The 14,188-nt window shown below is 35.1% G+C and overlaps 1 protein-coding gene, 1 long non-coding RNA gene and 1 other non-coding gene across 10 annotated transcripts; 1 reads left to right on the forward strand and 2 right to left on the reverse strand.

The window, feature by feature from the left end:
* Positions 1 to 819: 819 nt before the first annotated feature.
* On the forward strand, positions 820 to 12,608 carry LOC112778897 (transcriptional activator DEMETER). 5 transcript variants are annotated; one of them, XR_011877153.1, is made up of 21 exons: positions 820 to 1,054; positions 1,481 to 1,667; positions 2,791 to 3,479; positions 4,119 to 5,588; positions 5,670 to 6,026; positions 6,515 to 6,605; positions 6,726 to 8,079; positions 8,159 to 8,238; positions 8,386 to 8,470; positions 8,570 to 8,661; positions 8,731 to 8,799; positions 8,921 to 8,957; positions 9,082 to 9,164; positions 9,447 to 9,874; positions 10,450 to 10,486; positions 10,578 to 10,635; positions 10,855 to 10,994; positions 11,087 to 11,152; positions 11,262 to 11,376; positions 11,460 to 11,498; positions 12,133 to 12,608. XR_011877153.1 is itself a non-coding variant. In XM_025823170.3 (21 exons), exons 2-21 carry the CDS (start codon positions 1,645 to 1,647, stop codon positions 12,243 to 12,245), a joined length of 5,421 nt encoding a protein of 1,806 aa, XP_025678955.1. In that variant the 5' UTR covers positions 820 to 1,054; positions 1,481 to 1,644; the 3' UTR covers positions 12,246 to 12,608. The 5 variants fall into 5 exon arrangements, 4 of the variants coding, with proteins under 4 accessions (XP_025678955.1, XP_072083161.1, XP_029151312.1 ...); XM_025823170.3 differs by having other exon boundaries at positions 9,452 to 9,874; XM_029295478.2 differs by having other exon boundaries at positions 855 to 1,054; positions 1,486 to 1,667; positions 9,452 to 9,874.
* On the reverse strand, positions 3,831 to 13,366 carry LOC114925903 (uncharacterized). Of its 4 annotated transcripts, none has more exons than XR_003815835.2 (6): positions 12,973 to 13,363; positions 12,275 to 12,462; positions 11,791 to 11,891; positions 10,828 to 10,916; positions 9,440 to 9,594; positions 5,289 to 5,424 (listed from the first exon to the last, which is right to left on the reverse strand). It is a non-coding gene; the product is annotated as an uncharacterized lncRNA (long non-coding RNA). The 4 variants fall into 4 exon arrangements; XR_011877154.1 differs by lacking the exon at positions 5,289 to 5,424 and adding an exon at positions 10,172 to 10,228 and having other exon boundaries at positions 9,527 to 9,594; XR_003815836.2 differs by lacking the exon at positions 10,828 to 10,916 and having other exon boundaries at positions 4,015 to 5,424; positions 12,973 to 13,366.
* Positions 13,367 to 13,434: 68 nt separating this feature from the next.
* Positions 13,435 to 13,508, reverse strand: TRNAR-UCG (transfer RNA arginine (anticodon UCG)). The gene has a single exon. It is a non-coding gene; the product is annotated as a tRNA-Arg (tRNA).
* Positions 13,509 to 14,188: the final 680 nt, after the last annotated feature.

Here is a 14,188-nt window from a genome sequence, read left to right on the forward strand (position 1 = left end):
ATAAATCTTATCCATTAAAAATTTAAATCAATGGATGAGATTAAAGTATTTTTATTATATAAAAATAATTTTATAAAACATAATGATATTAAAAAATTTAAAAAGAAATTTTACTTTGAAATGTCCATTTTATCCTTTTCCTTTTTTATCACCTCACTTTCCTTTCCGCCCTTTTTAGGTTGACAGGTACTCATCTTAGTATCTTACCTCGTCTTTTGCTTTTTCTCCCTGGGTTGCCTCCTTCTCTTTCTTCCACTTTTTCCTTCTTCTACATGCGCATTATCACCTATCACATCTTTGAAAAACCTCACATTCTAATTAAGACGATACCATATTATACCAACAAGCTATACAATCATAAAATTGAAAATATAAATTTTTTTATGATGAATCTTCCCTCAATTGCAGTTAATATTTACTTAGCATTACTACTATTGAAGCTTAATTGGTAACATCCAAAACACATTTTGAGTTAAAGTCCGAACAAAAATGACTTGTCTTGATTTAAAGTTAGTCTGCATCATTGTATAGTAGTATCTTCAAGGATCTGTCTGAGCTATTAATGCTTTAAGGAATAAACACGACCACGCTGAAAAAAAAGGCCAAACCAAAAATACTTGCGTTTTGTCATCATGGGCTATGCCGGCATCGCAAGAAAATTGGCTCGAGCCATTGTCTTAGCACCCAATGCCACACTCTGTGCCGTACATGCTGCTGGAGAAGATGAGACAAAAAAAGGGATAAAATAGTCATTTTATATTATTATTTTATATTTTTTTGTAAAGACCACCAAGATCTTGATTTTAGGTTTCCACACCTAAGTCAAAACCTTCACGTTGAACAATAGTGTGTGTGAACGCCTAACTTAAAAAAAGGGAGCACCAACTACCATGTACTTTTTTTTCTCTCTCTCTCTCTCTCTCCCTCTCCTTCCCAATTCTCTCTCTTACTGTGAAAGGCTCGCTCTGTTTCTATACCAGCATTGACTACCTTTCTGCCTTGTGAAGCGTTCACTGCGGCTATCTAACGCACACGCACAGATCGAAGAGCTGAGGTACAAAAGATCATATAATTAAAGTGCACAATAAACAAAATTACAAGCATTTACTTGTAACCTTCATTTCACAGATTCTGAAGATTCTTTATATCATCCTCCATTGTGCCAAAATCCCATGTATTTAAATTGGGTTTTAATTAGTCAACATAGTCAGATCCATAGCCACACAAAGAAAATCTTCTTTTGGTAGTGTAGGCTGGATACCTGTGCTTTTACTTTTAGTTTCCATTTTCCATTCAGCATTTCCATGTTTTTCAAGTCATTTATTTCAGCATTCAAAGCAGGTAACTGAATCATTCATGCATGAAAAAGAGAAAAAAAAGGGAGGGGGGGGGGGGTTATTATGATATTTATTATATAGATATGTAATATTATTTATTGCTGTAGCTATGGTGAGGAAAGTGTTGAACAAATTTTTGGCAGGTTAGAATTAGAGAGACAATGGGGTGAAACAGAAAACTCTGGATTTGCATGACAAAATCTAGCAAGAGGTAGAATAGAGTTAGAAATAGCTCAGAAGAAGTCTTGAAACTTTGCAGCTTTCTTTCCTGTTCCATTGAGATATTAAAGCTCTATAATTTATCCAAATGAGTGGGCAACAAAATAGCAGGTAAGATTTTCAATTGGGGATTTTTGGTTTTTTTTTTTTTTTCCTGCTGAGATCCATCACCAGCTTGTCAATAGTGAAACAAATGATCTCTACTGTTAATATAAAACATTTCTTAAATGTTTTATGCTGTGACTGTTTGTTAGAACTTAGAACTGTACCTGTTTATGCTGTTTATTGATTTGATGAAATACATAATGCAGAATCTAAAGTGGTTAATTCATCACCTATGATTCTTTGTCCTGCCATATCTCCTGGTTTATCTCTACCCTTTTACGCAATATCATTATTTATTGGCCATCCTCCCTATATGTTATGAGTGTCGTTTCACTGGAATGTTTATTTTTAATTTGTACTCATGGTTTCCAACTATAAGAGATATGTCTTACGAAAGATGAACAATGAGTTTGATATGATCCCTCCTCGTCCAAACATAAATTTTATCTATGTTATTATAATTGAGTTAATAGTCAAATTCGTCACTAGAAGATAATATATTCTTCAAATTCATCTTTGAAGGATTTTTTTAATCAAATTGGTCATTCAAAAATTACGAATTAATCATATTTGTTCTCCAGTCACTCCATTAACAATTTTCTTTAAAGATTGTTGTAAAACATTAATTGATAACATATATAATATCTGATATGTCTAATTAGATATTGATCAAATATGTTTATAAAAATTTATTTAGTTATTTTTTCCAATTATGAAAATTCTATTCCCAATATAACCTATTGACTAAATTGATAGATTTTCGTAAACATATTTAGTCAACGTCCAATTGAACATGTTATGTGTCATGTAAGCTATCAGATAATATTTCACATCATCAATCATTGACGGAAGTTATGAGTGGAGTAACTGAATGACAGATATGATTAATTCGTAATCTTTGAAAGACCAATTTGATTAAAAAAATCTTTTAGGAACGAATTTGAATAATACTTTATCTTCCAGGAACTAATTTAACTATCAACCCTGTTATAATTTTATCCTATGTTAACAATAATGCTATAGATAATATATTCTCCATGTTCAGAATATATTTCCTTATAAATTATGCAGATATCAACCTGAACAAATGAAAGAAAGATAACATTGCAAACTTTTTTCTAAATTGCAGATATTCAATAATGAACTTTGAAGAACGGCTTTTGGGTCAAGATGAGAAAAAATTTCAAATAGAAAACGCATGGGTACCCCTCTCTCCTGAGAAACTCAATCCAATAAGATCTAAAATGTTATCAGACTATCCAGTGAACCAATTGAGAGGAAATTTTCAAAACTTTCCTGTAAGTGGAAGAGATGACATGAAAGAGATGTTGCTGCATTGTAATAGACCAAATCAGAATCTCAATCTGACAGTGCAAACAGGTCAAATTGGACAGTACAGCAGTGTTGATGGAAACTCAACTAATAGAAGCAGAGTTCTCAATCACATAGCAGGCTCATACACACAGGCATGTAACTATGAGAGCAGTGGATTAAACAGTAACACCTTGGAGCTTCTGGTGAAGAATAATGCAACAAATATAGCTTCTGCTAACAGGAACTTGAATCTGAGCGTTAACATGGCAGCGAGAAATCCACTGCTACCAAAATTTCATCATGAGGCTACCAGTGATGTAACAAATTCCTATGCAGGTGTACATAGGTGTAATATCCTTTCAGCTTCAGGCATCATTTACAAAGATCCAAACAGACTTGCAACTCCAAATGAGAATTCTGAATTTAATGGAAGCAACTCAAATAGTTTGCTCAACAGCTCAGATTCAAACCAATGGATGGGCATCTTCTCTGAGATACCCCAGGGTAAATACTTTTTTTTTTTCACAATTCAAAATCAATCTTCAGGGTCACAACCTTAACTTCTTATGTTACTTTAATTCAAAAACACCAACTCTTAAACAATTGAATCAGAATATTAGATGATCCAGTTGCATGTCATATACGACCACAGAACCATACAATTGTAACAGTTTTGTCAAATTAATAAATGAATTGATAATGAGTAATTCAAGCAAATTCACTACTATGGTAACTTACTAATTAAGCTTTGGCTGCAATACAAGGAAAAGAAGAGGGGGGGGGGGGGGGGGATCCACAATTCAGTAGCATCTGATTTTACTTGTAAACCCAAGAGACATTTGATGTTCATTAAACTAGTTATGAAAGAAATTGTTCTTTGAATTATCAAGACCTTAACCATGAACTTTTAAAAGCATAGACAACGATTGCAAACAATAGTTTTGTTTTTTTTCTATTCTTCACATTGTAAGCCTGAAATTGGATATCCCTCACGCAACTTAGTAAGCAGCAATAAGAAACTATGATAAGGTTTGCAAACTTAAACACAATAAATCCATTTATTTTGACTGACTGACTAAATATCTTTTTCCATAGATTATGATTTCAGCAACTGATTGGTGATGATAAAAACTGCTTCCACAGGTGATTCTTACCCTAAGTATAATATGAACAACATGCCACTAAGAGAAGCTGATGCAACTGGTACTTTTACCAGCTCTCTCCACTCAATAGCAGAAACAATGGATCAATTTAAGTTTTTGTACCAGTTATGTACAGTTCCCGATGACACAATAGCTGAAAGCACCAGTCAGGAGAAAGGCAACCAAGAAGATATGGCTTTGTCCAGAGAGAATGAAACTCAGGAATACTGTGATGAGCTTGTACAACAAATTGTCGATACATCATTTGTAGTTTCTGCACCACATGGGGATCAGAATGGTTCTCACAACATCTGTGAGAAGGGAATTGACCTGGGTTTTGACCTAAACAAGACACCTGAGCAGAGAGTGCCTAAACGAAGAAAACACAGGCCAAAGGTAATTGTAGAAAGCAAGCCTAAAAGAAATCCAAACCCTGCAACAGGAAAAAGACAGGTTAAGGAATATGGAGCCAGAAAGAAGAATGTCGCAAAAGCTGCAGCAACGCCACAGGCTGATCTTATAAAAGAAACCTTTGATTCCACTGTTGTAGCTACAAAATCCTGCAGGAAAGCTTTAAATTTTGACATAGAAGAGAGTAGAAATGAAAGCCAAAGAAAAATAGTCTGTCAGCTGGATATCAGCAAAAGAAATGAGAAAGACTTCAATAGCACTTCAGAGTATAAGGCCACAGAGATGCTCAGTGGAGCAAATGCAAGCTCAGTGTTGCCAATCAGCCAGCAGGATAAGCTTACAGTAGAAGACCAACAACCCAGAATCACAGATGATATCAACCTTTTGCTGAACCAAAAGCTAACTACTACTTTCTCATCAAAAAGAAACCTATCCATTGCCATGTCAGCAACTGCAGAAGAACAGCAGATAGCAAATTTTACAGTCACTGAGAAAGGTTCAGCTCAAAGGAATTCCGATATGTGCAAGGAAAGACATAATGGATGCATGCAGCAATATATTCGAGCAAAAGAAATTGACAACCTTGCCCTTCAATCAGAAGCATGTGTTGAAAATTCTCGGAAGATCGGAGAACTAACTTGTCAGAAAAACCTTCAGCTAGTGTCTAAAGTTCCCTCCAATTCCACTAAAGGGAGGGGTTCCAAGCGAAAATATTGCAGACGCATTGAGAACCAACATGACTCAGCCACAAATGCACTTAGTACTTCCTTGTGCCAAGAGATTTTACCAGGGAATGAAAAGTTTGAAGGTGCAAGTCTTGCAAAAGCTTTCTTAAAAGCTCCAAAGAGGAAAAGATCTCAAAATAGACTCCCTTCAAAAGGACGTGGAAGGTCATCCTGCCAAACAATGTCAAAAGATGATACACAAAAATCCAGAATAGAAGAGAAAAATGGATGTCAATCTGAGTCTAAAAATACATCAATTTTCTCTACTGAGAGTAATAGAGCTCTAAATCAGCAAAATATTGGAACCAACACTGATGATTTCTTTGTCATATCAGGTAATGCATGTTTTATAAATGAAGAGAATTTTTCAGCAGCACTTTACATGATATAATGATCACCATCTGTTTTATTTTCAGGAGAATCATATCAGATAGGTTCCACCCTGATAGATAACATAACTAACCAACTAAACAATCTCAGCCTTGGGGACAGCAACATATCAGAAACGGAAGGACAAAAGGCACTTGTCCCATACATGCCAGATGCTTCAATTATACCCTACCAAGAATCTCAATTTGTGAAGAAACAGAAACCAAGACCGAAAGTGGACCTTGACCCAGAAACAGAGAGAACCTGGAAACTATTGATGGGCAAGCAAGGAAGTGAAGACTTTGAAGGAACAGACAAGGAAAAGGAGAAATGGTGGGAAGAGGAACGAAATGTGTTTCGTGGACGAGCTGACTCCTTCATTGCACGGATGCATCTTGTTCAAGGTATACATAATTTTAGAACATTAATTACCAAGCAACAAATAGCTTTTTGAATAATATGAATTCAACACCATTCTTAAATTGGTAAGTTATATTATACTTAAATGCCTCTTCTTATCCATGGGTGAGGATAATTGGCTTTGAAGTTTTAAAAAAAAGGTAATAAATGCTCAGATATGTTTAGGCAGGGAAGACAGAGTTAAGATGGCTAAAAATAGGATAATCTATCTGTACAGGATTAACGATTACAATACCTTCAACAGTAACTTTGTCACGAAGGAAGAAAAATAAGCAAAGCATTACTAGGCACACAAGAAAATCATCTATATTTTCAGTAACAACTCTAAGGCAAGGCAGCAGATACTGACACCCAGATAGGACAACTAGCAAAACGAGGATCTAATAACTTGTTAAAATACTTGATTTCTAATTTGTTCACCTGTCAGCATATATTTAAAAAGTCAACTACATGTCTACATATATGCCCGCAGGAGATAGACGCTTTTCAAAGTGGAAAGGATCCGTTGTTGACTCAGTGATAGGTGTTTTTCTCACTCAGAATGTTTCAGACCATCTTTCAAGGTATGTTAAAAATCAGCAACAGGAACTTGATCACCTAAGATGTTTCACCATTTTTTTTTAAAATATATGCTGTTTGCCAATATTAATAAAACATTACAAACTTTCTTCCTCTCTTTGCAGCTCTGCCTTCATGTCCCTTGCAGCTAGGTTTCCTCTTATGTCAAATAGCTGCAAGGGTTTAAATGATGTTACGGGCAGACACAAAACACCTGAAGAACCAGAACTCTGCATGGTATATCCTCATCAAACAATAATATCATTTGGAGGAGAAATATTAAGACAACCAACCTACCAGCTTGGCTTTCAGACACCTCATTTTACAAGAGAGATTCGGACAGACAATGAAATGTCAAGTATAAATCCTTACAATCAGAGCTCAGAGGAAGAATTCTTATCCTCACAAGATTCTCTTGATTCCACAGTTATTCAGGGCACTGGAGGAACTAGATCCTGCTCAGGATCCAATTCAGAATCAGAAGGCCCTAGCAGTGGTAGTGAACCCAGCAAGACTCAATTTTTAATTTCAGCAACAAATTCTTTACAGGCAGGGAGTACCCCTATGTTTCGGGAATTTTACAATAGTGTAAATGGGGTGCAACAATTTGAAAATGTAAAACAAAGTTCCATGTTAGACAGAAAAAATAGTCCCAATTTCAAATCAGCTTTCAATCATCCCTCCATCTTTAGTTATCTACAAAATGAATTACCTCCAGTTTCTTCTAATGACTATGGGGAACATTACACAGACACTCAGTTGCTGAAGACTTTTCAAACATATGGTGATGAGTCTTCTTGTCTGGAAAATGTTCCCATGCACAGTGAATGCCATGACACCAATTATAGGATATTTGGCATTAAAGAAATAGGAGTTGGTGGAGATAAACCCACACGGCAGCAGTATGAAAATGGAACACAAGAGTCTCCAGCGTTGCCAACAATGAGCCCTCGTGTATCATTAAACAAGAATCCAGTCCTTACACATGATATTTCTCAATCTAAATCTCATATGAGTTGCATGCAACCTTTAGCAAATCATCACCTTGTAGGTCCAAAAATTTTACCAGCAGAATGCAGGCCTTGTACAGAGGCACTAAATACTTCTCTGATACTGGGCAGAAGGCAAGATGATGTCACATATGATTGCTGCAGTATCCCTAAGGATGTTGACAGTGGAAAGGGGCAAGTGTGTTCAGATAATAGTAGTGCTGAACCAAACCCACAGAGAAAAGTGTATCTTCATGGTCCTAATAAAGAGAGCAAACTCAAGGTATCAAAAGCAAGGAAAGTGAAGCCTGAGCATTCAGAGAATTGGGATGAACTGAGAAAGGAGGTACAAGCAAATAGGACAATTGAAAGGAGTAAAGATATAATGGATTCACTGGACTATGAAGCAGTAAGATGTGCTCCAGTTAAAGAGATATCTGACACTATTAAAGAACGAGGGATGAATAACATGCTAGCAGAACGAATCAAGGTGTGTTTAACTAATCAAGCTTGTACAATGCTGCTTTTTGGCCACATATCTTAGACAAATAACTTCTATTATATTTCAGGAATTCCTCAATAGACTGGTTAATGAACACGGCAGCATTGATCTTGAATGGTTAAGATATGTTCCCGCAGATAAAGCAAAGTAAGCCATGTTAATTTCATCATTTCTTAAATTACCATTTGCCATTGCACCCAATCCCTGTTGAGAAATTTCTCATGTAGCATATAATGCAAACTAACCTTGCACATTCTCTTTCTATGGCATTTCCATATACAATGTAAACTGTAGAGACTATCTACTAAGCATACGAGGATTGGGGTTGAAAAGTGTGGAGTGTGTACGACTTCTAACACTTCATCATCTTGCTTTCCCAGTAAGTTTATTTGAAAATAAAATCCATTCATTGCTACAAGCCAAAGAAAATCACTAAAATGGGTTACAATAACATGTTAACATGAACCATGTCTTGAAGGTTGACACCAACGTAGGAAGAATAGCAGTCAGACTTGGATGGGTCCCTCTCCAACCACTTCCGGAATCACTTCAGTTACACCTCCTTGAGTTGTAAGTATATTGTGCCAACTGTATACAGAGAAACATATCACAGAAACAGCTAACTACTGTGCCATGCAGGTATCCAGTTCTGGAGTCAATTCAGAAGTATCTGTGGCCCAGACTATGCAAACTTGATCAAAAAACCTTGTAATATCTTGAGTCCCCCAAAGTTTAGATTAATAGAAAATCAAATGTGAACAATTTTGGCAAAAATAACCATGCAACTGCAGTGGCTAGAATAACTAACATATCTATAACTGGAATGTAGGTATGAGCTGCATTACCAAATGATTACGTTTGGAAAGGTATGCATAATTTATTTTCACTTTTGCTCCAACCTTCAGTTAAAGGCATAAATACACTTTTGGAACTAGATTTGGTTCATAAGCAGGAGAAGAGGTTAAAGTAAATCATGCTCCAAACATACAGGTTTTTTGCACAAAGAGTAGACCAAATTGTAATGCATGCCCCATGCGAGCTGAGTGCAGACATTTTGCAAGTGCTTTCGCAAGGTTAGCTATTCAAAATGTCACACGCATTATATACTCCACAAAATATTTAGTTCATACTTGAGACAAAGTCAGTCACAAAACCTATAAATAGCTACATCTTTGCAACTTTAAGCCTATAAAATTTTTCATTCAAATAAATCCAGGCTAATAAGTAATAACAAACAAACCATAGAATAGAAAGCAGAAACCAACAAAGCACTAAATATGAATTCTTCTTTATAGTAACGTTTAGTATTCATTGCATTAGCCACTTATTTTTTGTAAGATGACTAAACCTTTTAGCACAGTGCACGGCTTGCCTTGCCTGGACCAGAAGAAAAACGCATCACAAGTAGGCATGTTCCCATTACATCTGAGAGAAACCCTTCAATCAATATGAACCCCGTGATACTACCTCTCCCTGAGATCAACTTGATCAAAGAAGTGGGTCCTGAAAATGGGAAGTGTGAACCAATCATTGAAGAACCAGCAACACCAGAACAAGAGTGGGAGACAATTGAAAGTGACATTGAGGACTTCTTTGAGGATCCTGATGAAATTCCTACCATCAAGCTAAGTCAAAGAGAGTTTGCAAATAATGTACAGAATTGCATTCAAGAATACAATCAAGGAGACATGTCTAAGGCATTAGTTGCCTTGGATCCACTGTCTGCTACTATCCCTGTACCAAAACTGAAGAATGTAAATCGGCTAAGAACAGAACACCAAGTGTAAGTAAATACTGCAGTTGCTTGCAACAACATAAGTCGTGCCATTCTAACAAATCTAACTAGAAACCTGAACTATTATTCATTTTATAAAGTCTAGCAACCTATAAAGCAATTTAACATCAATAAATAGCATTCTTGGCTGTAAACACTAAGCAGCAACAATCATCCAAAGGTAAGTGCATTCACTAAACAAAGTTAGATCTTTACCTTCATTTGAATGATTGTGTGTGTTAAGCACTTAGGCAATGCAAATCATTTGTGTATCTGTGCATTCACTAAACAAAGTTAGATCTTTACCTTCATTTGAATGATTGTGTGTGTTAAGCACTTAGGCAATGCAAATCATTTGTGTATCTGTTAATTAGTATAAATACAAGTGATAAGTTGTGCAACACCTCCCCATTCTCAAGAAATGGAAACATGATTTCTATGTAGCTTTACTACATGGAATGTACCACTATATTTATTGCATACGTATACGTGAAGTAAATGCCTTGATTCTCTGTATTATGTGACAAATCGGTTTCAAATGAAATTCTAAATGATGCTTTCTTACACCTTATGGATTGATACAGATATGAACTTCCAGACTCACACCCTCTTTTGGAGAAGGTCAGTTAACCTTCCTTAGTCCCTAAAAAGGACGGAAGAAGTTTATGAAGTTTTTATTTATTAGAGTTTATTTTTCTAATAAAATATACAGATGGATAAACGGGAACCTGATGACCCAAGTCCATACCTCCTTGCAATATGGACACCAGGTTAGCAGAAGACTATTTACGTAATTCAATAGTGAAAATAAGCAATTTCACTAAAAGCTACCTCATTTACTATACTATACTCTAATACCAATGAGCAAATACATCTAAACAGTCAAATTGGAATTTAAGTGAAGCATACCTATTACTATTATTATACAAGGTTGAAGTTAGATAATACGATAATCTACTTACATCCAAATTTATGACACTGAACATTAGGTGAAACTGCAAATTCTATTGAACCACCAGAAAGAAGGTGCATATCCCAAGACTCAACCAATCTGTGCAATGACGAGACATGTTTTTCGTGCAACAGTATTAGAGAAGCAAATTCACAAACAGTCAGAGGAACAATTCTGGTAAATATCAATTCATGAATAGATAACATGAAGCTTTATTTTCTTGCCTTTAGTTTTATTTAATAACTAATATAAAGATGATTCCAATATAGATACCATGTAGGACAGCAACTAGGGGAAGCTTTCCACTGAATGGAACTTACTTTCAAGTTAATGAGGTATGTATAATCAATTTTACTTGATAATTAAACTACCTTAACAAGTCTACACTTATTTTACTTTTGCTGTTTGCCAACAAGGTTTATGATCCTTTTTATTATCATGAAGTTATTTGCGGATCATGCATCCAGCATTCAGCCCATTGAGATCCCTAGGGCATGGATATGGAATTTGGCAAGAAGAACTGTTTATTTTGGAACCTCTGTGTCGTCAATTTTTAAAGGTTGAATACTGCACATAGATATTCTAACCCAGTTTATTGTACAAGGTAAAATTTTACTAACCAAAATTACTAATGTCTACTAGGGCTCTCAACCCAAGAAATTCAACAGTGCTTTTGGAGAGGTACGTAAACTACCTGAACTATTCACACTCCATCATCTTTTACCACACTAGACACATTGATAGTAGAGAGAAAGACTGAAACCTTTTAAATGGTTGCCTCCTCTGGGAGTATGGGGAGAGCATTTCCTTTCTAATGAAAGTACATGATCTATTAATTTAATTTATCGAACCTAAATTATTTATTATTGAAAGACAGTTTACATCCAAGGTAGGTAGGTATAGATCTGTAGAAGTGAAAGAAAGAGGAGTGGTTTACAATGAACATGCTGTAAATAAACTAATATCACATTACCTCTTTCATTTCCAATTAACAACCAAATCTGCATCTGAAGCCAACTCGCCAGGGAAAAACGGGCCTAAGCTAAGACTAGGTTCAGCAAAATTTTCATAAACCTGTCAAATGTCAAAAAGTCAGGTCAAGAAATGAGAAAAAAAAAACAATGATAAAAAGACTATCATAATATTAACAGAAATGCTGGTGTACAAGAAGCATTTCTCATTTCCATAATATCCTTCAGTCAAATGTTTGACACTATGGGCGGAGTAGTTGTAATAGTAGTAGTAGGGTAGTAGTATACAACATATCAATGTTCAATTATGTTTTGCTTATTAACAATTTTATACTTGATTTCAGGATTTGTCTGTGTCAGGGGATTCGATCAACAAACACGAGCACCACGCCCTCTTAGGGCCCGGTTGCACTTTCCAGCAAGCAGATTAACAAAGGCCAAAAAAACGAAAACGTGAATGTCAGATCATGTTACTTAAAAACTTACCAGCAAAAGTTAATAGTGGCAACCAACTTTTGAAGACAAGGGAGAATTGCTGACCAAGCAATTGGAGATTTTTTATCATCATGCCTTTGCAAATTTAACCATTCCTTTAACCTCAAATGAATAAAGAACATGTCATAAACGAGGTAGAAAGGTCTTCATTTAGGATACAAAATCCCAGGGGGATTGACCTGTATATCATCTCCATTCAAGCTCAGAACATTCATTTAAAACATGTTGACATCATAGCAAATGCAGTTGTAATTATTGCACAATTGTCAATAAAAGAATTCATTGAATAGAAAACAATCAGAATTCAGAAACTCATTCCAGCAAACGAAGCAGTCTTGGTTTAGTAAAAGTTGATAGAACATATCTCAATTGACAGAAAAGCATCTCAATTTCAATTATTAAGGCTTGGTTTAGTAGTCTTGTTCGGTTCAGCTAATCAGCTCAATCCATATACACACTACTAAATGTTATTTTTACACGGAGTAAATTCACTCATCTGTAAATAGATTAGAATCACTCAGCAGTTGGCACATATTCCAAAAATCAATCCAAACTCAACAATATACCAAAACGAGAGAAACAACAACAACAACAACAACAACAACAACAACAACAACAACAACAATAATAATAATAATAACAAAACTGATAGCAGTGATATATGAAAAAACAATGAACGTGGCATATACCTGGAATTGGAAGAGATTTCTTTTTCCGTAGCACCGTGGAAGGTAAAGCGAGAAAAAGAGAATGAAGAAATGCGAGAGATTAGGGTTTGTGAATGGGAAGGTGCTAGACACACACAGAAAAGCCAGCAAGAGAGCTTTTAAGACTGAGCGTATTATATTGTGTCAAAGATAAATATAAAAATTAAGAATGAGAAATAGATTTAAAATCGAAAAAATTAAACAAAAATATTTGTAGACATCTGAATCTCAATTCCAGGGAACAAAGACAGCCTAAGTTAACCGCTATCTCTTCCCTCCTTTTTTTTTAAAAAACCCACTGTACTAATCTCGCGCCCTTCCGCTTCGCACCTATGACTTTTTGTTCCTCTTTTTTTTGTTTGTACCCTTTTTCGTTACCAAGACCGAACGAGGAAGCCCATATACCGTGGGAAAGCGGAGAAAAAATAAAAATACAGAAAACAGCGACCACAGTGGGAGTCGAACCCACGACCTTTTGATCCGAAGTCAAACGCGCTAATCCACTGCGCTATGCGGTCTCTGATTGATAGGTTGAGGTAGATAATTTAATTCATAGAATAAATCTAAGATTGACCCAACATCAACCCTGCTAAAAACCTTATTTATTAATTTTATTTTTTATAGGATATGTTCTTAAGCAGCAAAATTTTTTTTTTATCCTGAGTTATTCAGGCCATTCATACCTAACCTATAGCGTAATTAGTTAGAAATAAACATGTTAAAATGATCCTTATTATATAGTAGTAGTGTAGTACTAATGGTATAACTCTACGTAGGAGATAAAAATCTTGAACTTTATCGGGATCTGAAATCTAAGAATAACTTTTTTAAGTTTTAACCACTTTAACTCTCACACAACTTGGACGGTAATCATGGTTATTGAGTGAAAGCCAACTCAAAATTAAGAATTCCCTGGACCGCTTTCTAAAGAACTATGTTCCACATTAAATCCCAATTTAACCATTCTTTGATGTGCATTCTATTTTGGATGAGAGTTATTAAATTTTCACATACTTAAAAAATATAGCTAAAATTATTAAAATTATATTTTTTAATTTAAAAATAAAAAATGTAATCATATTAAAAAATACTATCAAATAAAAAATATTACTTTAATTCTAACTATACCTTTTAAATCTTATTAAAGCTTAATAACCACCATAATTATAATTAGCGGAAAGTTATTTTTTCTTACACG

Source organism: Arachis hypogaea, chromosome 19 (assembly GCF_003086295.3).
Source record: "Arachis hypogaea cultivar Tifrunner chromosome 19, arahy.Tifrunner.gnm2.J5K5, whole genome shotgun sequence".
Classification (NCBI taxonomy): Eukaryota; Viridiplantae; Streptophyta; class Magnoliopsida; order Fabales; family Fabaceae; genus Arachis; species Arachis hypogaea.

Coding starts and splice junctions, on each gene's coding strand:
- LOC112778897 (XM_025823170.3), top strand. CDS start 1,645: ATGAGTGGGCAACAAAATAGCAG. Junction 1,668..2,790: donor AGTGGGCAACAAAATAGCAG/GTAAGATTTTCA, acceptor TCTAAATTGCAG/ATATTCAATAATGAACTTTG. Junction 8,662..8,730: donor CAGTTACACCTCCTTGAGTT/GTAAGTATATTG, acceptor TGTGCCATGCAG/GTATCCAGTTCTGGAGTCAA.